The sequence below is a fragment of the Uranotaenia lowii genome, chromosome 2 (assembly GCF_029784155.1).
Source record: "Uranotaenia lowii strain MFRU-FL chromosome 2, ASM2978415v1, whole genome shotgun sequence".
In the NCBI taxonomy this organism is placed as follows: Eukaryota; Metazoa; Arthropoda; class Insecta; order Diptera; family Culicidae; genus Uranotaenia; species Uranotaenia lowii.
This window is the reverse complement of record NC_073692.1, coordinates 115136629-115160544: the sequence shown is the minus strand read 5'-3', so window position 1 is coordinate 115160544 and position 23916 is coordinate 115136629. Positions and strand designations below refer to the sequence as shown.

The window sequence follows — 23916 nt, the reverse complement described above, 5'->3', positions numbered from 1 at the left end:
TCTGGCTTGCAGTCTTTTTTTTAAAGCAAACACGATTTTTGTTTTTATGAATCCAACGTTTCAATCCGTTTTAGATCTTCTTCAGGGATTAAAAAGTTTCGTTTTCTTGTTGAGGTCAATTCGGCAACAAGAAAACGGATTGAAACGTTGGATTTATAAAAACCAAAATCGTTTTTGTTTTAAAAAAGACTGCAAAACAGCATTCCGCTAGAGAAAACATAACATTCAATCGGTCCCCATACACAATTTTGACATTTATAACCGACGTTTAACATTTGGTATTTCAGATCTCATATTTGGCATATTTGGGAACATTTTTAACTGTCTTAAAAATAATCCATTTACATTTTAAGCTTTGTTTACATTTCTGGCACACAAGCTACTGTCCATTTATGACATTCTTGGACTTTGACATTGTTTTAATTTACATTTGTTCTAAATTTTACCTTTCTGATATTCTGAAAAAAATCTAAATAATTTTAATATTTAACACATTTTGAGAATTTTGACGTTTTAGACTTTCAAGTTTTTAACTTGAAGTCATTTGTAATTTTATTTCACAATTTTTATATTTGAAATTATTTGAAATTTTGTTATTTTTCAGTTTTTTCAATCATCTTATCAATTCTGGCATTTCTGTTTTGAATCTTTTTTGTCAATTTGACATTTTTGACAATTTCGACATTTTTGAAATTTTTGACATTTTTGTCATTTTTGTTATTTTTGTCATTTTCAACATTTTTGACATTTTTGACATTTTTGATAATTTTGACATTTTTGACATTTTCGACATTTTCGACATTTTCGACATTTTTGAAATTTTTGACATTTTTGACATTTTTGACATTTTTGTCATTTTTGTCATTTTGTCATTTTTGTCATTTTGTTATTTTTTTTTATATCAATTTAGTCATTTTTGTCATTTTTGTCATTTTGTCATTTTTGTCATTTTTGTCCTTTTTGTCATTTTTGTCATTTTTGTCATTTTTGGTCGTTTTTGGTCATTTTGTCATTTTTGTCTTTTTTGTCTTTTTTGTCTTTTTTGTCATTTTGTCATTTTGTCATTTTGTCATTTTGTCATTTTGTCATTTTGTCATTTTTATCATTTTTGTCATTTTTGTCATTTTTGTCATTTTTGTCATTTTTGTCATTTTTGTCATTTTTCTCATTTTTGTCATTTTTGTCATTTTTGTCATTTTTGTCATTTTTGTCATTTGTGTCATTTTTGTCATTTCTGTCATTTCTGTCATTTTTGTCATTTTTGTAATTTTTGTAATTTTTGTAATTTTTGTCCTTTTTGTCATTCTTGTCATTTTTGACATTTTTGACATTTTTGACATTTTTGATAATTTTGACATTTTTGATTATTTTGACATTTTTGACATTTTCGACATTTTCGACATTTTCGACATTTTCGAAATTTTTGAAATTTTTGACATTTTTGACATTTTTGACATTTTTGACATTATTGTCATTTTTGTCATTTTGGTCATTTTTGTCATTTTTGTCATTTTTGTCATTTTGTCATTTTTGTCATTTTGTCATTTTGTCATTTTTTTTTTATATCAATTTAGTCTTTTTGTCATTTTTGTCATTTTTGTCATTTTTGTCATTTTTGTCATTTTTGTCATTTTTGTCATTTTTGTCATTTTTGTCATTTTTGTCATTTTTGTCATTTTTGTCATTTTTGTCATTTTTGTCATTTTTGTCATTTTTGTCATTTTTGTCATTTTTGTCATTTTTGTCATTTTTGGTCGTTTTTGGTCATTTTGTCATTTTTGTCTTTTTTGTCATTTTGTCATTTTTGTCATTTTTGTCATTTTTGTCATTTTTGTCATTTTTGTCATTTTTGTCATTTTTGTCATTTTTGTCATTTTTGACATTTTTGACATTTTTGACATTTTTGACATTTTTGACATTTTTGACATTTTTGACATTTTTGACATTTTTGACATTTTTGACATTTTTGACATTTTTGACATTTTTGACATTTTTGACATTTTTGACATTTTTGACATTTTTTACATTTTTGACATTTTTGACATTTTTGACATTTTTGACATTTTTGATAATGTTGACATTTTTGATAATTTTGACATTTTTAACATTTTCGACATTTTCGACATTTTTGAAATTTTTGACATTTTTGCCATTTTTGACATTTCTGACATTTTTGACATTTCTGACATTTTTGACATTTTTGTCATTTTTGACATTTTTGATATTTTTGACATTTTTTTTTCATTTTAGACATTTTTGACATTTTTAACTTTCTTCTTTTTGACATTTTTGAAATTTTGGACATTTTTGTCATTTTTGACATTTTTGACTTTTTTGACATTTTTGACATTTTAGACATTTTTGGCATTTTTTACATTTTCGACATTTGTTTACATTTTTGACATTTTAAACATATTCGACATTTTTGTCATTTTTGACATTTTTGGTTTTTTTTGACATTTTTTTTCATTTTAGGCATTTTTGATATTTTTAACTTTCTTCTTTTTGACATTTTTGACATTTTTGACATTTTTGAAATTTTTGACGTTTTTGACATTTTTGACATTTTTGACATTTTTGACATTTTTTACATTTTTGACATTTTTGACATTTTTGACATTTTTTACATTTTTGACATTTTAAACATATTTGACATTTTTGACATTTTTGTCATTTTTGACATTTTTGATATTTATGACATTTTTTTCATTTTAGATATTTTTTTCTCATTTTAGACATTTTTGACATTTTTAACTTCCTTTTTTTTGACGTTTTTGGAATTTTTGACATTTTTGACATTTCTGACATTTTTAACATATTTAACATTTTCGACATTTTTGACAATTTTGACATTTATTATATTTTTGACATCTAATGTAATGCTTGGAAGTTTAGAGTTTGGAGTTGAAAGTTGAGAGTTGAGAGTTGAGAGTTGAGAGTTGAGAGTTGAGAGTTGAGAGTTGAGAGTTGAGAGTTGAGAGTTGAGAGTTGATAGTTGAGAGTTGAGAGTTGAGAGTTGAGAGTTGAGAGTTGATAGTTAAGAGTTGAGAGTTGATAGTTGAGAGTTAAGAGTTAAAAGTTGAGAGTTGAGAGTTTTGAGTTGAGAGTTGAGAGTTGAGAGTTGAGAGTTGAGAGTTGAGAGTTAAGAGTTGAGAGTTGAGAGTTGAGAGTTGAGAGTTGTGAGTTGTGAGTTGAGAATTAAGAGTTGAGAGTTGAGAGCTTAGATTTGAGTTTTGAAAGTTGAAAGTTGTGATTTGAGAGTTGAGAGCTGTGAGTTGTGAGTTGAGAGTTGAGAATTGAGAGTTGAGAGTTGAGAGTTGAGAGTTGAGAGTTGAGAGTTGAAAGTTGAGAGTCGAGAGTTGAGAGTTCAGAATTACGAGTTGAGAGTTGAGAGTTGAGGGTAGAAAATTGAACGCTGAGAGTTGAGAGTTGAAAGTTGAGATGAGAATTGAGAGTTGTGATATCAGTGTTAAAAACTGAGAATCAAAAGTTTAGACTTAAGAGTTGAAAGATTTTTTAACATTTGAGTTTTGTCAAATCATCATTACAAGCGTTTAATCAACGATTATTAATACTATTTTCAAATACATCAGAGTTTTAAAGTCAATCCAAATTTGATGTTTCGAATTTAACTCAGTTACGAAATTTTCACGTTGGAGGAACTTTTAAAAATAACAACCTAAATAGTAAGAGATTTTTCGAACGGTAAACGTAATGAAGCGATAAATAACAAATTTTCAAGCATTTCCCCGATTAGCATAACAAATCCACCCGGGAGGGAAGGCATTCAGCAAATCCGAAACGAGAATCTAATGTGTCGAAATCGAACTTCAACTCCACGGGCTCGAGCCTCGGAGAAACAGCGTCTGATTAGCATCTCTAAAGCGAATCCCTGCGTTGATTCGATCGATCTGTGCAACAAATCCCTGAACTGTTTTTTTCTTTTTTTTTTATTCAATTCGATTGAGACCCTCAAAACTTTGCTCTGATGAAAAATCAATAAATCGTAAAACTAGAACGAAAACATTGGACCCTTTTTTTTCTCTCTCGATTGGTTCCGGAATCGTTCAAGTTCGGAACTGATGTAAATTTTCACCCTTCCATCATCAACCTTACGGAGGCCACACAGTTCGAAAGATCGCCGCCCGAGAGGCCTGCAAGTTGTGCCCAGCATAAATCCTGATCTCTGACTGATGCCGGTACGTGGTAACTTACTTTTTTCGCATAAAAACGCACGATAATTTGCGTAACAACAAATCAACTGGAACTAAAAGACTTTTCATCTTTCGATTTGAGATACCTGTACCTCGTCCCCTTGCCTGACTTTTTTTTTCGTTTACAAGATCGAAGAGATGCAGACTCATATATAGACTCGCATATCTAGGTCGCAAGGGCTAAGGCAAAAGTTGCCGATATTATGCTGCTAAACCGTAGCAATGTTTGGCTAATTTGCAATGTAAATTAGTGTCGCAGCGCAACAAATCTAAGCCGAGAGAGGAAAAAAAACCGAGCGCCGTGAAACGCAAAAAGTCATTAAGGCGCAATAACGCAGTTCGAACTTTGGGCTAATCAATTATCAGATCGTTTCGTCAATGATTTGCAGACTTTTTTATGTGCATCCACCATTCAAAAATCTGTTCTACTGTTATTGTTGCTGCAATTGTTTCGCGAATATGCGACAGTTACAAATGGGGCCTATTCAAACAGGCAATTAACCACGCATTCGATCATCGGTTATTTTATGATGTGGACTCGCGTTTTTTTTAGGAATTAGGTATTGGGAAGGGTCGTCCCTAAAGCATAGAACAATCATCGCGAAATGGGTGCAATATGCAAATTTCCATTGAATGGTACCAGGCTTTTTCCATTAATACTTTGTGCAGATGCGCGAAATAGCAGAATCGGCTATTGATCGCGCGTGCCATTGTTTCGGTTCGGGCCCAGTCATCGTTATTTGGCGAAAAAATAAGCATAATTGTTTGGAGGAATTCTTTGAAGGCAATTAGAGTTGCAGTTTTGCATTTTTCGCTTCCAATGCCGATGATTTTAATGATCCTTCGATGGGGATTGATTGAACCGATTGTTGGCTGGCAATTTTTCCTCATTCATTCTTTGGCCGATTGTTTGTTTTTGTATTCATGTTATGCATATGTCAGATTAATAAACTTAATGCCTGCGATTCCGGTACAAATGGTTTGTAAAGGTGCCTCAAATTGAGGGCATTGTTTCTTCAAACAAAGTTCCTCGAAATCGAATTTAAATAAAAAACATTTGTAAGGAAAAGTTTTGCGAACCAATGTTTTTGTTTGCATTTTTTATTTTTACAACAACAGCAAAAATACAAATCCAAACACATTCATTGCAAGTCAAAATGAAACATTTCAAGCTGATGTATGAGAACTTTTATTCAATGTTTCATTGACATCGTTTATGGTTACTTTACCTGTAAATTTCATAAACTTCTACCTGAAATTTGAATCATCGATTCCTTATTATTTATTTGAATTCATATCTCATATGTAATTTTTTTTTATATTTCTACTTTCCTTCAGATAGCAGAAAAAACGTCTCAGACACTAGCCGACTGTCGGCAATCGTGATTGAAATTGAACCTAATTTCCTTCCCATATATTTCCAGAAAAAATAATTAGAAATCCTAAAAGGTTTGCAATTTCGTTCAGCCACAGTGCACCTCCCACTGAAATCAAATGCTGAACATGTTTAAAGAAACGGAAAAAATATGTTCTACAATTCCTCAACCACGTGTCTATTCTATTGCAAAGCAGCGAAAGATATTCCGTCCGGATATTTGGAACCCACAAGACGACAAGTTCATTAGGCTTCCTGTTATGGGCGGAAAGTCAAAGTCCCGGCCAGGTAGCATTGGTATACGGAAGATTTTCGAGACATGTGGTACCAGATCCTTAACACCCTCGGAGTTAATGTTAATGCCGGCAAAGGGAACAACCATAAGGGGAAAGACACAGAACGGGACATGTGTCTCAAGTGATTTTCCCCCGTTTCCATACTCGACACTACCTACCTTGAGCTAACTACACACCTAAGCCAGGGAAAATTTGCACCCTCACTTTGCCATTTTTTTCAGGATCTTTTTTTCAATTTTGTTGAACAGTGTCAAAAATTTCAATGAAAGTTGTCAAACTTCAATCGTTTAATAAATTTCAAATTTAAAGGAATATCATCTTTTGGAAAATTAATCTTTCCGTAAAAATAGTCTCCCTCTGGAAGTTGTTTTCCAAATTGGAAATTTAAATCACATCTTCCTGTGATATTAAAAAATTTAATTTAATTCAAATTTTTCCTACCCCAATTCACCCACTGTTCCAAACCTAGAACACCGTCCGTCGTCATGTAATGACTTTTTCACTGCAGATTGCGGAAGAAAAGCCCGGGAGCAATTTTAATTTCCTCATTCGCACCCACCCCAAAGAACTGGCTGCCGGCAAGCCCGAAATTTGTATGCCGTTCCGCCCCCTGGATCTCGAAACCCCTGAATCCAGCCAGAAGTAGCCGGTAGTCTGCCCGGCCGAGAGGCAGAAAGCAATCAGCCCCTGTGCCAGTGCGAATTTCCTTCCGGACGGGGGCCAGATGGTAATATTTTTTTGTGCACCATACATTTTCGAGCTTTATTCAGCGTTTGTTGTGCCATCTTATCTCATTGCGGAATGCCTTCCTTTCACCTCTGTTTGGCCGGGCTGGTTGAAGTTTGCTGCGGAAAAACATATGCATAATTCACTGGGCGAAAATTCTCTCCTTTCAAAATAGTTTTTTCTCTTTTTTTCATCAGCAAACAAAGTTGAACTTTTGTTTGGAAAGTGATTTCTATATTTTAATAATTCATATGCAATCAGACAGTGCTTGGGAAGAGATGAAAAGATCGAAGGAAGTACAAAGTTATAAAAATACTCTTAAGAACAAAAAAACGAATTAAGAGTACGTTTCATAACAAAAATAAAAAAAAAATAAAAAAATTCTTTATATCTAAAATCTAATGCTCTCCTGGTTCAGACCTGATTATAAAAAGATTTCTAGGACGAAAAGAAAGCGTGGCTGATTTGGCCTTGCATTTTCCACCAATCCAACTACAACTTCAGGCTGATTCAACCATCCATTGATTTTATTCTGAGCATTGGATATGGTTGAATTAGGGTGAGAATAAGGGTGATTTGGAAAAAAAAACAAAAAATCTCCCTCAAATGTTCTAAGTTTGTAATATATATTCTTCTTTTTTTTTCTAAACGAACACAAACACATACAGGAATACATACAATGAAACTTTATATTTCCCCGAAGAGATTCTTTTTACTAACCTTTGAGCGTACATCTTTCGAGGATATGATGACTAACATTTTACAAATGCGAAAAACCAACAACCCAAAGAAATTTTTGTATGTATGCCGTGATCGAGATTGGATCTCATGACCGTTGGCTTAGAAGACTTGAAGGCTATCCTCTACGCCACGGGCTGCGGCATTAATTCTAGCTGAATATTCTAGAAAATAAAACGAAAAATTCCAGATAGATATTTCAATTAAACATATTAATCTAGGGAACAGTTTTAAATGTCAAATTCCGTTTTCGAATATTGGTTTTGGTGAGCAGAACATTTTTCAAAACAAGCTTCGAAATCGTGTTTCGAATAAATCAAACGCTAATACTGATAGTTCTAAATCGAAGTTTTACTTAATTTATTTTTATTTCACAATTAAACGTTGAAAACTTATATTGAGTCATGATTTGAAATAAGATAGAAAAATTCTTAAAAAATAATTTTAAAAGAAGGTCAAAGAAAAAAAACAACAAATTAGCTTCCGAATCGAACCACTACTACTGCATTCATTTCATAATATCTGATCATGTTAACCTTACACTCTGAGTTAAAAATTGAGAGTTCTTAATAAATTAAAGCTATGAGCAAGGCTGCCGATATCACAAAAAAATCTGTAATTGCACAGAATTTTGAGCAAATTTTCATTACAGAATCTGTGTCGCAGAACACAGAACTTTGTAAATTATCACAGATTTCATTTTTTTTTTCATTTTTATAAAATTTTATTGTTTGATGTTAAATGATATCAAATTTTGGATTTCTAAGTTTAGATTGAGAATATGTGATAAGATTAGTAGGGTTTATTGATTTTGCTCAAGTCAAATGTAAAAAAAGACCAAAATTTCCATGAATTTTCAATGAAACTAAACTAAAAAGCGTCACTGAAAACCATAACAGAATTTTTGGGTAAAATCACAGAATGTCAGAATTCTTTTCCGCCTTTTGGCAACCTTGGTTATGAGCCCAGAGTTTAGAGTCCAAAGTTCATAATTCTGAGTTTTGAGTTCTGGGTTCGATCTATTTTCTGCGTTCTTAACTCAGAGTTCAAATTGAAGAACTTAAAATTCAGGATTTCTGATTTCAATAGTAGTTCTACATTCTGAGTTTAGAGTTAGGGTTTCAGAGTTCTGATATTTAAGTTCTGAGCTCAAAGTTCTCGGTTCAGAGTTCAGAGGTTAAAGTTAAGAGTCTCGAGTTCAGTGTCAAAGTTCGGAGTTTAGAATCCTGCGCTTTGAGCTCTAACTTCAGGGTTTAGATTCCTAGTTAAGGGTTCTGAGTTCAATGTTCAGAGTTCAAAGTACAAAGTTTAGAGTTCAGAGTTCGAAGTTCGAAATCTGAGTTTTGAGTTCTGACTTCAGGGTTTAGATTCATAGTTATGGTTGCTTAGTTCAAAGATGAATGTCATTTTCTTGTAGAAGTTTAGAGTTCAGAGTTCGGAAATTGGAGTTCTGAATTCAGAGTTCAGAGTTCATAAATCTGAATCTGAGTTGATATTTTGAGTTCTAGAGTCAGAGTCTAGAGTTTAGGATTTAGAGTTCTGAGCTCTGCGTTCTAAATTAAGAGCTCTGAGCTAAAAGTTCAGAGTACAAAGTCCAAAGCACAGAGTTCAGTGTCCTGAGTTCGATCTCTGGGTTCAGAGTATCAGAGTTCTAATTTCAGAGTCTTGAGCTGAGAGTTTTTAACTTGTAGTTTAGAGTTTTTAATTTAAAGTTTCCGAATTTGGAGTCGGGGGTCGATGTTTTGAATGTTTTCCTGAATTTGGTTCGAGGTTCTCAGTTCTAAATTCAGAGTTTAGAGCTTAAAGAATTTTCTGATATCAGAGCTCAAAACTTTTAGTTTTAAGTTCTATGTTTACAGTTCACATTCACAGTTATTGGCTCTGAGCTCTGAGTTCAGAGATCAAAATTCAAAGTAAGAAGTTTAGTGTTTAGTAAACGGATATTGGAGTTCTGAATAAAGAATTAGTTAATAAATCTGGATTCTGAGTTCTGAGTTTATATTTTTGAGTTCTATGGTCAGGGTTTAGAGTTTAGGGTTCAGATTTCTGTGCTCTGAGTTTTAAATTCAGAGCTCTGAATTAAAAATTCATAGTACAAAGTCCAGAGCATAGAGTTCTAAGTTCTGAGTTTCAAGTTTGAGTTTTGAATTCAATGTTTTAAAATTCTGGCTTGATTTTTCAATTTCTGAATTTGGTTCTAGGTTTTATTTATTTATTTACATAGTTCTAGGTTCTGGGTTCTAAATTCATAGTTCATAGCTCAGAGATTTTTCTGATATCAATGCTCAGAACTTTGAGTATTAAGTTCTGAGTTATCAGTTCATATTCACAATTATTGGCTCTGAGTTCTGAGTTCAGAGGTCAAAGTTCAACGTAAAAAGTTTAGAGGTCAGTGTACGGATATCGGAGTTTTGAATTAAATAGTTCAGAATAGTTAATAAATCTGGATTCTGAGTTTATATTTTTTAGTTCTAGGGTCAGAGTTTAGAGTTTAGGGTTCAGAGCCAAGAGCTCCAAGTTCTAAATTCAGAAGCTAAAAGTTGAGCTGAAAGTTCAGAGTACAAAGTCTAGAGCATAAAGTTCAGAGTCCTGAGTCCAATCATTGGGTTCAGAGTATCGAAGTTCAGAGTTAAAAGCTCAGAGTTCAAAGTTCAGAGTCGTATGTTCTGAGTTAAGAGTTTTGAGCCTGTAGATTAGTGCTTTGAACTCAAAAATTCCGAATTTGGAGTTCTGGGTCGATGTTTTGATTTATGGATTTATGGTATAAGGTTCTAAATTCAGAGTTCAGAGCTCAGAACTTTGAGTTCTAAGTTTACAGTTAATATTCACAGTTATTGGCTCTGAGTTCTGAGTTTGGAGGTCAAAGTTCAAATTAAAAAGTTTAGAGTTCAGTGTACGGATATGGCAGTTCTGAATCTGATTTCAGAGTTCAGAACTTTCAGTTAAGAGTTCTGTGTTTAGAGTTCATATTCACAGTTATTGGCTATGAGTTTTGAGTTCAGAGATCAAAGTTCAAAGTAAAAAGTTTAGAGTTCAGTGTACTGATATTGGAGTTCCGATCAAAAAAAATTCTAAGTAATAAATCTGGACTCTGAGTTCTGAGTTTATATTTTTGAGTTCTAGGGTCAGAGTTTAGAGTTTAGGGTTCAGAGTTCTGTACTCTGAGTTCTAAATTCAGAGCTCTGAATTAAAAGTTCCGAGTACAATGTCCAGAGCATAGAATTCAGAGTCCTGAGTCCAATCTCTAGGTTCAGTGTATCAGAATTCAGAGTTCAAAGTTCAGAGTCCTAAGTTCTGAGTTCAGAGTTTTAAGCTTGAGTTTAGAGTTTTGAATTCAAAGTTCCCGAATTCGGAGTTCTAGGTCGATGTTCTGAATTCTGTATTTGGTTATGGGTTCTAAATTCAGTGTTTAGAGCTCAGAGATTTTCCTGATATCAGAGTTAAGAACTTTCATATTCACAGTTATTGGCTCTGAAATCTGAGTTCAGAGTTCAAAGTACAAATAAAAGGTTTAGAGTTTAGGGTCCGGATATTGCAGTTCTGGATTAAATAGTTCAGAGTTAATATCTGGATTCTGGAATCTGAATTCTGAGTTCTGAGTTTATATTTTTGAGTTCTAAGGTCAGAGTTTGAAGTTCTCTAGGGTTCTGTGCTCTAAGTCCTGAATTCAGAACTCTGCATTAAAAATTTAGAGTACAAAGTCCAGAGCATAGAGTTCAGAGTTCTGAGTCCGATCTTCGGGTTTAGAGTATCAGAGTTCAAAGTTCAAAGTCCTAAGTTCTGAGTTAAGAGTTTTGAGCCTGTTGTTAAGAGTTTTGAATTCAAAGTTTATGAATTTGGAGTTCTGGGTCAATGTTTTGATTTTGAATTTAATTCTAGGTTCTGGGTTCTAAATTCAAAGTTTAGAATTTTATGTTCAAGACTCTGAGATTAGAACTCAGAACTATGAGTTTTAAGTTATGGGTTCAAAATTCATATTTACAGTTATTGGCTCTGAGTTCTGAGTTCAGAGGTCAGAGTTTAAAGCAAAAAATTTAGAGTTCAGTATACGGATATTGGAGTTCTAAATTCAGGGTTCTGAGTTCTGAATTCAGAGTTCAAAAATCAGGATTTGATTTCAGAGTTTAGCGTTAGAATTCTAGGGTCAGAGCTCAGTCAGATGTTTGAGTTCAGGGTGTAGAGTTAAGAGTTCTAAGTTCTGAGCATTGAGTTCTAAGTTCAGAATTTTGAGTTAAAAGTTCAGAGGCTCAGAGTCCTAAATTGAGAACTCTGGGCTCTGAGTTCAAAGTTCTGAGCTCAGAGTACAGAGTTCTGATTGCTGGGTTTCAGAGTTCACAGTTTTGGGCTTGAGCGTAGAGTTTTCAATTCCAAGTTTCGTATTTGGAGTTCTGACCTTGAGTTCAGAGTTCCAAGTTCTAGATCGAATCTCTGAATGCTGGACTTAGAAATCAGGGTTCTGAATTCGGTGTTCGGAGTTCAAAATCCAGTGCTCATAAATCGAACTGTAGAGTTCTCTTTTGCAGATTTCAGAACCTGAAGTCTGTATCCTAAATTTTAATCTGATTTATCAACCTAAATTCTAATTTCAATTCAGAATCCTCAGAAAATTTGTTTTAAATTTGGTATGTTTTTGTTCGTCCGCATTGGGCAAAAATGGCAACCTCGACTGCGTCACTCGAGATTCAACCAACCATCCAACCAGAGGAACAAAAACATTTCATCACCTGAAAAACAAAAGCCACCAAACTCGTACTCTCATAAGAGTTCCGTTCAAAACCAGGAACGAACAAGTGTTTCGTCCTGTCGCTTGACTTTCGAAAACACTGGTCCGGAACAGATGTCTTCACCAAAGGGTTTTGCCTCCCCAAACAATGAATCACCAACCACCCTCTTTTTTTTTGGTTTTTGAATCGTTTTGAATTTCTGAAAGGCCGAAACATGCAAGGTTCCAAATCAAACCTCGGGATATGTTTTGCTACAACTGCTGTTTTTTTTTTGCTACATTCTTCAAATTCAAAAAGAGAAGGAAGTAACAACGAAAAAAAAAGTGCTAGGTACTGCAAGTTTTTTCTTTCAACTTTTGGTGCCGCGGTGCTTTGCACTCAACGCGACAAGTACCTAGTTCCCTTGAAAGGAGACGGAAGTAGTAAAGGGGGATGAATCGGGTGGGGTGGTTTGGTGCGCTTGCGCTCTTATGCAAATGCACACGCGGGGCGACCTTCTTCGGGACAAGGAGGGGGACTTTTGGTGCGGATTCAGGTATCAAAAAAGCACACACGTAGCTACCCACAATTCTTCTGCTGGAGTAGACCTGGCTGGAGACTAGACGCTGACTTCCGTTTGCGCGTTTTTCGTTGACTTCACACACTGAAGGGTAATGGAACAAGGAAGCTGGTGAAGACGGGGAGAGGTCTACAACCCCGATTAGCCCCGCGAGGCCCCCGAAGCAGTCAAGTTCAATGTTTTCCGGAGTCAGGTTCGATCGAAGAAGTACGCCATCAGTTAGGGAGCCGATTTTGTTTCGAAAATAGTCATTACGATTGGATTATCGGGGAAACGCTGTGAGTATTGTGACATTTGGCGATTGTTTTCCTTTGCTAAGCTTCTGATTTTTTGGGAAAATATTACCCAGAAATTTCCGGGCGCAAATAGTGACCATTAGTCCAGGGTTGCCATTAGAGGGGCCGGATCCGGAACGGAGTCTGTAAATCATCGCCCGCTGACAAGTATCGTTTCGTTTTTTTTTTTTGTTTTGTCGCACTGCGTGGTTGTTGTTTCTCCGTTTTCGGTGGGTCGAAGGCAGGGGTGCGAATGATTTGTGAGATATTTGTTTTTGAGGTTAATTTTTCGAAAAAAATAATAATGAAAGTCGTTCCGAACGTGCGCGATATCTTTGTTAAAGCGGGGCGCCCTCATCCCGTTTTCCGGAGTTCGGTCCGGAAGCTGGCGAAAATGGTGGTTGCCATCAATGATTTATTCGGCGCGGAAACTGCGCTTACCTGTCATCTCTTTCGACGTCGTTGCAGATGGACTAACCAAAACAGTTCCACTCGGTAACAAATCTCAACCACCTAAGCGTATATGAACTGAACTAAACTGCCCCGGTGCGATATGATTTACTGACTGGCGAAATGCGATTCATTGGATCTGTGCAATGATCTATTTCCTGTTGTTTGTGCCCTAGTTTGGATCTGGTGGATATGGGTGGAAAACAATCACACTGCTTCCAGCTGCGAGCTGTCCCTCTGCGCCGTGCCGTGACCGTGGAATGTTCTGTCTTGTTCTATTCGGGCAGGGGGATAAACGTGATTCATTCGCTGAATGATTTTTTTTCGCGATTTTTTGGATTAATTTTTTAACAATATTAAAAAATTGAATTGGACAGCGGGGACTTTCGTATTGCCTGAGAATGATAAACATTGATTTGAGAAGCGTTATGTAACATCTGTATTCTTGTTTTATTTGAGACACTTTACCATCTCTGCGGCATTCGTGTATCTGTATTCTGAGTTCGATTGTGTGAATTTAGGATTCTGAATTCTGAGAGCCGTGTTCCGAAAACTGAATTCTGAGACCTGAGGTTCCAATTGTGTGTCTTAGGTTCTGATATCTGACCCCCGAGTGCTCAAAAGCCTGACTTCTAAGTTTTCATTTCTGAGTTCTGAGTCCTGAGTTATTAATTCTAAAGTCTGTGTACTTTTTCGGAATCTAAGTTCTGGGTTCTAAATTCTGGTATTTGAGTTCTGAGTAAAGAACTCTGAGTTCTTTACTCGCCAAGCTCAATTGGGTAGATCTACTAGCCGGGCCCAAAGAAATCCTCTGAGCGAGAAAAAAAAAGGGAGAAGATTTGCAATTAGTGGCTAAACTGAGCGGCTAACTTCGATAAGAGAGCGTCATCCGTTTTTGATATGACGTGGCCTCTCAGGAAATACACCCGTCACCGGAATATGGGTCCAATGGCGACGAACGTGTTAAACGTTTGTTTTCATTCCTGAGTTTTTAGTTAAAAGTTCTGGTTTCTGTGTTCTGATTTCATCGGTCTGAATTCATTGTCCAGGGTGAGTTCTAGGTCCTGAGCTATGATTTCTGAGTTTGAAATTCCGAGTTTCAATTTCAGTTTTCTGAGTTCTTAATTTTGAATTTCTTGTATCTGAGTTCTTCTTGGTTTTCAGTTTGAATGCCAAGTCTGTGTTCTGAGATCTGAGTTATGAGGTCTAAGTTCCTAGTTTCAAATCATATTTGGGTTCTGTGTTCTGATTACTGACTTTTGAGTGCTTAACTTCAATCCTAAGCTCAGCGATATGGACCTGAGTGCCGATTTCATAGTTAGTTATTTCTATGTTCTGAGTTCTGTGTTCTTATTAAAGCTCCAAATTCTGCGCTCTGAGCTCTGAGTTACAGATCCTAAGTACAGATCTTAGTATTAAATGTCGAATTCGACATTTAACATTTCTTCAAATTTATTTCTGAGTCCTTAGTTTTGACTTCCAAGCTCTTGGGTTTGAGCTCTTTGTTCAGTATTCTGAGATCTAAATGCCAAATTCTGAGTTCCATTATCTGAATTTTGGGTTCTGAATTCCAAATTTTGATATTCAATTTCTGATCTCTGAGTGCTGAATTTGAATTCTGAACTCTTGGTTCTGAGTTATGAGTTCTAATTTCTAAGTTTTGTTTTTTTTTTTAGTTTTAATGTCCAAAATCTGTACTTCAAATCATATTCAGATTCTGTGTTCTGATTGCTGACTTTTGAGTGCTTAACTTTAATCCTAGGCTCAGAGCTATGGCACTGAGTACTAAGTCAAAGTGCTGAGTTCATGGTTAGTTATTTCTATGTTTTGAGTACTGTTTTCTTATTTAAGCTCCAAATTCTGTGCTCTGGGCTCTAAGTTACAGATCCAAAGTACAGATCTTAGTGTTAAATGTCGAATTCGGAGATTTTCGTTCTAAGTTCCAAGTTCTGACTCCTTAGTTTTGAATTCCAAGTTCTTCTTTTTGAGCTCTGTGTTCAGTATTCTGAGATCAAAATGCCAAATTCTGAGTTCCATTATCTGAATTTGGGGTTCTGAATTCCAAATTTTGAGATTCAATTTCTGATCTCTGAGTGCTGAATTTGAATCCCGAACTCTTGGTTCTAAGTTATGAGTTCTAATTTCTAAGTTTTGATTTTTTAAGGTCCAAAATCTGTACTGATTTCTGGAATGTGAGTTTTAAGTTTAAAACTACAAGTTTTAAGTTATCTGAATTCTCAGTTTGAGGTTCAAAGTTTGAGTTTTTAGTTCACAGTTCTAAGTACTGGATTCTGAGTTTGAGTTCAAAGTTTTGAGTTCTGTGAATTCTGGGTTCTGAGTTCTACGTCCAGAATTCTGATGACTGAGTACTAAATACGGATTATTAAGTTAAGAGTTCCAAAATTCTAATTTGTATCGTGTGTTCAAATTTTAGAAAATTTTCAGGAAACTGACTTCCCAGGTTTCAGTTCTGATTCGTAACTGGTGAGTTCTTAGTTTTGAGTTCTGGGTTCTGAGTTCTGTGTTCAGTGTTCTTAGTTCTAAATTCTGTGTCTTTTTTCTAGGCCTTTAGTTCTGATATTTGAGCTCCGAATTCCGAGTTCTAAGTTTTGTGCCATAAGCTCCAAGCTCTAAAATTTGATTTTTGAGTGCTGAGCTGTAAATTATAGATGATTCCAAACTCGCTCGTATATATTCAAGCTTTTATAAAAACTTAGAATTGTAAAAATGCCCTTATATAAAATCTGTGTTTAAAGATTTAAGTTCTAAGTTCTGAGTCCACAAAGTTTTTAGCTCCAAGTTCCAGTTGAATGATTAGGAAGCTATTTTTTTTAATTTTAGATTTTTTTTCATCATGTTTCATAAGTATAGGTACAGATTGAGATGTGATGAAAATTTCTTAAATGAGGAGTTAATCATCGTAAATTAATTTTATGAAATTATTTTATCGGTTACATCGGTGAAATTTTTTATATTCTTTGAGAAAGAATATATAATCTTCTCTCTGTCTATATTCTTTCAATTCTTAAATATTCTTTCTCATAAAATATAAAAAAAATCACCAGAACCGATAAAATAACTTCATAAGATAAAAAATTCGAAACTCAAAATCTTCCCTTGATCAATTCCTGCTCTCAAAGGAAAAAAAATACATAATCGATCAGGTTAAGTGACTTCCTAATCAACAGTTTATTTAGGACGTTTTCCGTAACGAATTTTTCAACACATTTCGGAAACGTCTTTCACCTAACGGATCGGATCAATCACATAAATCTGTCCGAATCAATCAAAGCGTTTCAATGGAGAAAACAGAAATCCAACCTCTTCCGTCTCGTATAATGTCATTGGATGTCAGAAAATTCCCAAAAAATGAAAGAAATTACGCACTATTTCGACCTTTCCTTTCTTTTTTTTTGCTTTTTTTTATTTTCTACGAATAAAAGTTTCACCTCCTGGAAGAAACAGGGATCTTCCTCAGGAGTCGTCGCCGGTCTCGACAGTTAATAATGCGGAATTCGTTTTAATATACTCCCCTCGCTCAGCGCAGCGCAGCACTTTTCTCCCGGAATATTGTTCCTGGATTTTTTCTGACGTTGTTGTTGTTGTTGTTGTTGTTGTGTCGTTTTCGAAAAAAAAATACTACGAAGGGAGACTGCGCGCAAAAACCTGAATCACCGTTTTTGGTTCATATTTTTCGAAAAACGATTTTTTTTTTTCGCTATCGCTATCCTCTCGTGAACCTTCCGAGGGAACTCTCTCCGGGTGTCTCCGGTTTGGTTTGTAGGGGTCTCTGTGTTTATGATTTATCGTCCCACCGTGACGAATCAATTATGGTGACGCCTAAATAACTGCGCACTGGCATTGTGCGTGGAGATGTTTTGCTTTTTTCTTTGAAAAAAAAATTCGAAAAAAAACATTAAATGGAACCAAATAAAGGATTTATCATTTTTACTTGTGTTGTAATTGTTTTTCGTTAACTTGTTCTAACCATCAACATTCTCTTTTAATATAATTACAGTTTGCAGCCTGGGTCGATGCGGTCATCTTCGTGTTCAGCCTGGAGAACGAATCGAGCTTCAACGCCGTCTACACCTACTACACCAAAATGTCCCACTATCGGAACAGTTCCGAGATCCCGATCATCCTAGTGGGAACGCAAGGTAAAATTTTTGAAATTTTAAATTACTATAGAATTTGTCAAAACATTTTTTAATTATTTTTACAGATGCCATCAGTGAACGATCCCCGCGGGTCATCGATGATTCCCGGGCGCGGAAGCTGGCCCAGGATCTGAAGCGATGCTCCTACTACGAAACTTGTGCCACCTACGGATTGAACGTGGAACGGGTCTTTCAAGACGGTTAGTATCAGTTTTGAGGTGTTAAAGAAGGTTTCCGTTTATGGTTTAGATTCGGGAAGTTCCCCTGCATCTTCGCAGTGTCTTCAAGAAATTTTAAGTCTCAAAGACAAAAATAAGATTGTCGGAATAGACTGAGTCGATTCGGGGTAATTTTTGAATTTCTCAAACTTTGGTGTCAAAAAAGCTTGTATTTGGTTCAAAACTCATCCATGATTTTCTGCACAATTTTTAAGTCGCGTTTACTTGAGAAATATTAAACTTTCAGGTTTGTATGGGAAAATTGAATATTTCGTACTGAAAAAATCAACATCATTTTTGTTTCTTCTGTGGAACTGAGCCTGTTAATGGTTTTTGTGTCAATTTATTGATTCTATAAAGGAAATTTTCCTCGGAATAACTTTTATGAAGACCGTTACTTCGTATCTTTTTAGGCAAAAAAGTAATTTGTTGTTTAACGGGGGCACGTCTTGGCATTGAAGAACAACTAATAAAATAGACATCACTGCTAATACTCAGCGAGGTATTGCATGATTACTTTTCATGCAGTACTTCGCAAGACAACAGCAGTGATGTCAATTGAATTTATTGTTTTTCAATGCCAAAAGACATACCCCTGTTAAACAGCTAATAATTTTTTTGCCTAATAAATAACGAAGTAACGGTCTTCGACAAAGTAATTCAGCGGAAAATGTCTTTTAGAGAATTTATAAATTGGCACAAAAGCTATGAGCAGGCTTTGTTCCACATAAGAAACAAAAATTATGTTGATTTTTCAGTACGAAATTCAATTTTCCCATACAAACCTAAAAGTTCAAATTTACTCATGTAAACGTTACTTAAAAATTCTGAAAAAAAATCATCGAAAAGTTTTGAGCCAAAACAAAGCTTTTGAGACCGCAGGGTTTGAGAAATTAGAATGAGCCCAAATCGACAAGTTGTTTAAAAATGATGAAAAAAGGCAGGTACCCATCAAGTGGCTACGTTAAAATACATCTGATGGTCTATGGCAACAGGCAGACATCTCCTATTCGAGCTATAGGATTGTGTCAGCCCAATTCTTGTGAATGATGATCTTCTGGCTCTTGGGAACGTAATGTCCTTCTTAGAGAATATTATGCTCAAGACCTTCCTGGTATTTATCAGATCCTCTAACTTTTATGAGTTCTGACTCAATTTTTCTAGAATCCCTGAATAACATCCTCAGAAACTCAGTCTGTAATACGACAATAGAAAACTTCTAGAGTTTGTTTTGATTAGGTCGTATGAACCAATATAAACAAAAATGAGTTATCTACTGCAAACGATGGACAAAGATGTATTCCATGATCAGTAAAAATTTGTCTTCTTCTCAAAAATGTTTACTGGTGTTCGGTAGTTATTACCGAAATACCGCTATATTTACCTAACTAACTATAAAATGATACGTCGGTTTTAACACCGAGCGTTCGAAAATTATTTACCGAATGTTCGGTAAATTATTAACTGGTTATATTTACCGAACAATCGGTGATTTACATAGAAACCCCAATGTGAAAGTTCGGTAATCAACTTGTCGGTAAAATGAATTAAAAAACTCGTGATTTTCCGGTTAGTGTGGGTTTCCAATTCGTCGTTTTTATTACCGAGCGTTCGGTAAATTTTACTGAGCAACCGGTAATAAAAACCGAATAACTGGTTATATTTACCGAACAATTTGTGGTTTTCACCGAATACCAATGTGTAAGTTCGGTAATTAACTTGTTTGTAAAATGAGGTAACGAGCTCGTAGTTTCCCGGTTAGTGTGTGAGTGTTGTGAATCTAAAAGCAGATCAATCTTGTTTACTCAACCTGGATGAGTGCAGATTTCGACCACTGTGTTTTGTTAGTCGTTACGTTATTCAGGGACTGACCCTGATGGAGTAAGAACATGTGTACACAGCAAATTTTTTTTTTGCTGGAAACCAGCAAAATTTTGCTGGTTTTTGTCCCGCTGACTTTCCAGCAAAATTTCCAGCAATATCGATTGCTGAAAAAATCAGTAAACATCAATGCTGCTTTCCAGCAATTCAAATTGCTAGCAATCCAGATTGCTGGAAACCAGCAATCCAGATTGCTGGAAACCAGCTATTTCTATCAAAGCATTCTGCTGAATTTGGTATCAAATTTATATTTCAATTCAAATTTAAATATCGAAAATGGCTGTGCACATGATAAGTAATAAACAACATTTGTTTTCTTCCATTTTTTTATTATGAGTTAAATGAATTTGCAGAGATATATGTTTTGTCAATATATTATCTGTGAATATATTAACACCGCCTCCGGGGTGGCAGCTTTGTGCCAATGTGATAGTCATCCGCCACCTGAAATAGAGATTTGATTAATTCTTTTCATGAATCCAATAAATCCATTTTCCAATACAAACTCACCCTTGACTTGATGTCTGGTTGCTAGAATACAGAGGAAAATAAAAAAAATAGTATTAACATAAACAAAATTCGTGAAAAAGAGTCTCACCTTGCTTCAGCGTACGAAAACAAACAGACTCCAATTTGACAACTCGATTGCTGATTTTCCAGCAAACTAGACCAATTGCTGGAAAGTCCAGCAATTTGAAAACCGATTGCTGATTTTCCAGCAAAAATGACAAGAACACAACCGAATGCTGAAAAATCCAGCAATAAGAAAATCGATTGCTGGTTTCCAGCAAAAATTTATATTGCTGAACGTTTCCAGCAATTTTTTTTGCTGGAAACCGAGTCAAAAATTTACAGTGTACACAGCATTTTTTTTTTGCTGAAAACCAGCAAAATTTTGCTGGTTTTTGTCCCGCTGACTTTCCAGCAAAATTTCCAGCAATTTAGATTGCTGGAAAAAACAGCAAACGTTAATGCTGGTTTCCAGCAATTCAAATTGCTTAAAAATCAGCAATCCACATTGCTGTAAACCAGCTATTCGTTTCAAAACAACCCGCTGTATTTAGTACCAAATTTCTATTTCTATTCTAAATTCCTTATTGAGTACTGGCTATGCATTATTATTTATTTACATAGTATTCCGTCTCACGACATAACTTGACGAACATAATTCCTAAAATTCACTCGGTCCATGGCAACCGTTCTCCAATTTCTCGGGCACCCCACGTTCGCCAGGTCACGCTCCACTTGGTCTAACCACCTCGCTCGTTGCGCCCCCGCTCGTCTTGTTCCTACCGGATTCGTAGCGAACACCTGTTTTGCAGGACAGTCGTCCGGCATTCTTGCAACATGTCCCGCCCAACGTATCCGGCCAGCTTTCACCACCTTCTGGATACTGGGTTCGCCGTAGAGTCGCGCGAGCTCGTGGTTCATCCTTCGCCTCCACACTCCGTTCTCCTGTACGCCGCCAAAGATGGCCAAAGACTGGCTATGCATATAATGATCAATGAAAAGGAATTGGTTTCTTCCATTTTTCAATTATGTTTGTTTTTATTTCCAATTTTTTTTTTTTTCAACATCGGCTCTGGAGTGGCAGCTTTGTGCCATAATGTTGATCATTGGCCACCTGAAAAATGAGTGATGATTAGTATCTTTTATGAAATCTGTCCAATAAAAACTCACCTTTGACTTATGTCTGCTTGTTGCTAGAATATAAAGGAAAATAAAAACAATTTAATTAATCTAACCAAAATTCGTAAAATAAAATCTCACCTTGCTTCACCGGAAACAAACAGACTCCAATTTGACAACTCGATTGCTGATTTTCCAGCAAACTAGATCAATTGCTGGAAAGTCCAGCAATTTGAAAACCGGTTGCTGATTTTTCAGCAAAAAAGACCAGAAAACAACCGAATGCTGAAAAATCCAGCAATTCGAATACCGATTGCTGGGTTCCAGCAAAAATTTGGATTGCTGAACGTTTCACTCATTTTACTGGTTGTGCTAAACGTAAAAACTTATGCTACACAAATAACACACGACGTATTACAGGACGAGGATGAGGCTCCAATCATATCACCGCTTTTCAACCTGCTCAAACCAAGTTTTCAACAACCCGACCACCCTTCGACGAATACTATTGGATAGTATGAACATGTATTAGTGTTTTTCCTTCATCTAGTCAGTCGGACATCGTCCTGTAGATGGGCAACATCGAGCCCGAAACCGGTCGACAAAAAAGGTAAATTTAATTCCTTTTTCCGTTAGTAAAAACGTTAAGTGTCGTGTCCTGTAATACGTCGTGTGTTATTTGTGTTGCTGAACGTTTCCAGCAATTTTTTTTTGCTGGAAATCGAGGCAAAAATTTACAGTGTACACAGCCATTTTTTTGTGCTGGAAACCAGCAAAATTTTGCAAACATTAATGCTGGATTCCAGCAATTTAAATTGGGCCCTGGGGTGGCAGCTTTGTGCCTTTGTATCAAATTAAAACTTATCTTTGACTTGATATTTGGTTGCTGGAATATAGAGGAAAATAAAAATAATTGTATTAATCTAATCAAAGTTTGTGAAATAAAGTCTCACATTGCTACAGCGTACGAAAACAAACAGACTCTGACAACTCGATTGCTAATTTTCTCGCAAACTAGACCTATTACTGGAAAGTCAATTTTTCAGCAAAAATTACAAGAACACGACCGAATGCTGAAAAATCCAGCAATAAGAAAACCGATTGCTGGTTTCCTGAAAAAAAATTGGATTGCTGAACGTTTCCACCTTTTTTTTGCTAGAAATCGAGGCAAAAATTTACTGTGTGGAATCCTTTTAAAGATTTATTTAATCACAAATTAATTAATTATTTAATAAAAAATTATAAATGATAATTTGAGAGTTTTATAGAGGCTTATTAGCTGTCTTGGTATACATTTATTTGGGATTATTTTTTTCCAATATTTTTTACCATCCTTTGCATAAAAAACCTGGAGGGGTCTTAATTGTAGCTTGGGATTCATTGCTCATTTAAACAATCCTGACTATCATAGAACGAATGACCAAGTTAGTTAAAATCCGTTCTAAATAATCAAAATACTCTGACTGCTGCCTTAGTTTTTGTAACATTTTAAGGATTCTAAGACATTGTGCAAGTCTTTCTTATGAATTTGCTTACAAACGAATATGGAGCAAAACCCTAAACTCCTGGGGATAAATAAACCAATCGGTTTAAAATCCCAAAATAAAAAGTAATAACCTTTAAGCTGCTTGCTGTTGTCTCTACACAGCTATTTTTTCTCCTGAATCTTTCTTTAATCAAGGAAAGATTTTCTTTCTTCATGAACAGGCGCTCCTCTGTAGCAAGAACTGAAGCCTGACCACGATACAGGTGCCCAACCACGTTTTACACCAATCGTAATCCATAACATTTTTTGTTACGGTCGCCATTAAATAATTCTAACGCAATAACCTATCTACCTACTCTTAATTGCGTCTGAAATTTTTATATGGCGACCGTCACAAAAAAAATATTCAACTGGTCTAAGAAACATGGTTCTTAAATTGCAACCCAACACGTTCCAGTAGGAAAAAATTCAATTGGAAAGAAAATTCTTGTACCGTTTTGTTTACGTGCATATACGCCAACTTTTCTCGGCTTTTCCTTCCCTTCAGTTTGGACACAAACCTTTCCAAGCCAGGACTGAAGTTCTCAGAAACATCTTGTTCCCACCTCGAAGCAATTAAACAGAGCGCCATCTACTGACACCAAACAGTAAACAAACGCAAAAAGGACACCAGCCAGTTTCCGTTCCCCCTCTGGTGGCCTGCATCGAAAGCTCTTCACTTCATGCGTATGGCGTGCACATGTTGCGTGCGATGAACCGAAAAGGTCAGCATCAGCAGAAGCAAGCAGCCCGACCGATAAAAAAAAACATGTTTCTTTTCCATGGTTCGACTTTCAAGAACCGGGAATCGCTTGTGAATGGCCTAAGCTTGTAGGTTGGTATGGGTGCGCGGAAAGAATAGGCTTCCGCAAAAAAAAGCCGAGAAGGGGGAAAACGAGCGGTAAATAACATCCCAATATCAGCAGCAACAGCAGCATAGAGACCCGAACGAAGCTTGTGTTTTTTTTGCGTTGCGTTGGTTTGGTTTTCGAGAGCTCTTTCGGCCAAAGCATAAGAAAACGAAATGGGGTGAAACGTGTTTCGGTGTATGTTGCTTCTCCATCAGGCCAGGCCCAGGCTGGATTCGGTGGCTGGCGAAAGACACACATACCTACACGTGGGCTAGCAGCATATTATGCTCGCTCA

General features: G+C 35.6%; 1 protein-coding gene across 3 annotated transcripts in view; it reads left to right on the top strand.

Moving 5' to 3' along the window:
* Positions 1–23916, top strand: part of LOC129748129 (centaurin-gamma-1A) — a 517098-nt gene that overhangs the window by 487838 nt on the left and 5344 nt on the right. For 2 of the 3 annotated variants that reach the window (XM_055742626.1, XM_055742625.1), the window contains exons 3-4: positions 17376–17517; positions 17583–17717. In XM_055742626.1, the coding sequence (XP_055598601.1) occupies positions 17376–17517; positions 17583–17717 (277 nt within the window). Of the gene's footprint in view, positions 1–12652; positions 12911–17375; positions 17518–17582; positions 17718–23916 lie in introns of those variants that run through there. The other variant, XM_055742627.1, reaches the window with a different exon arrangement.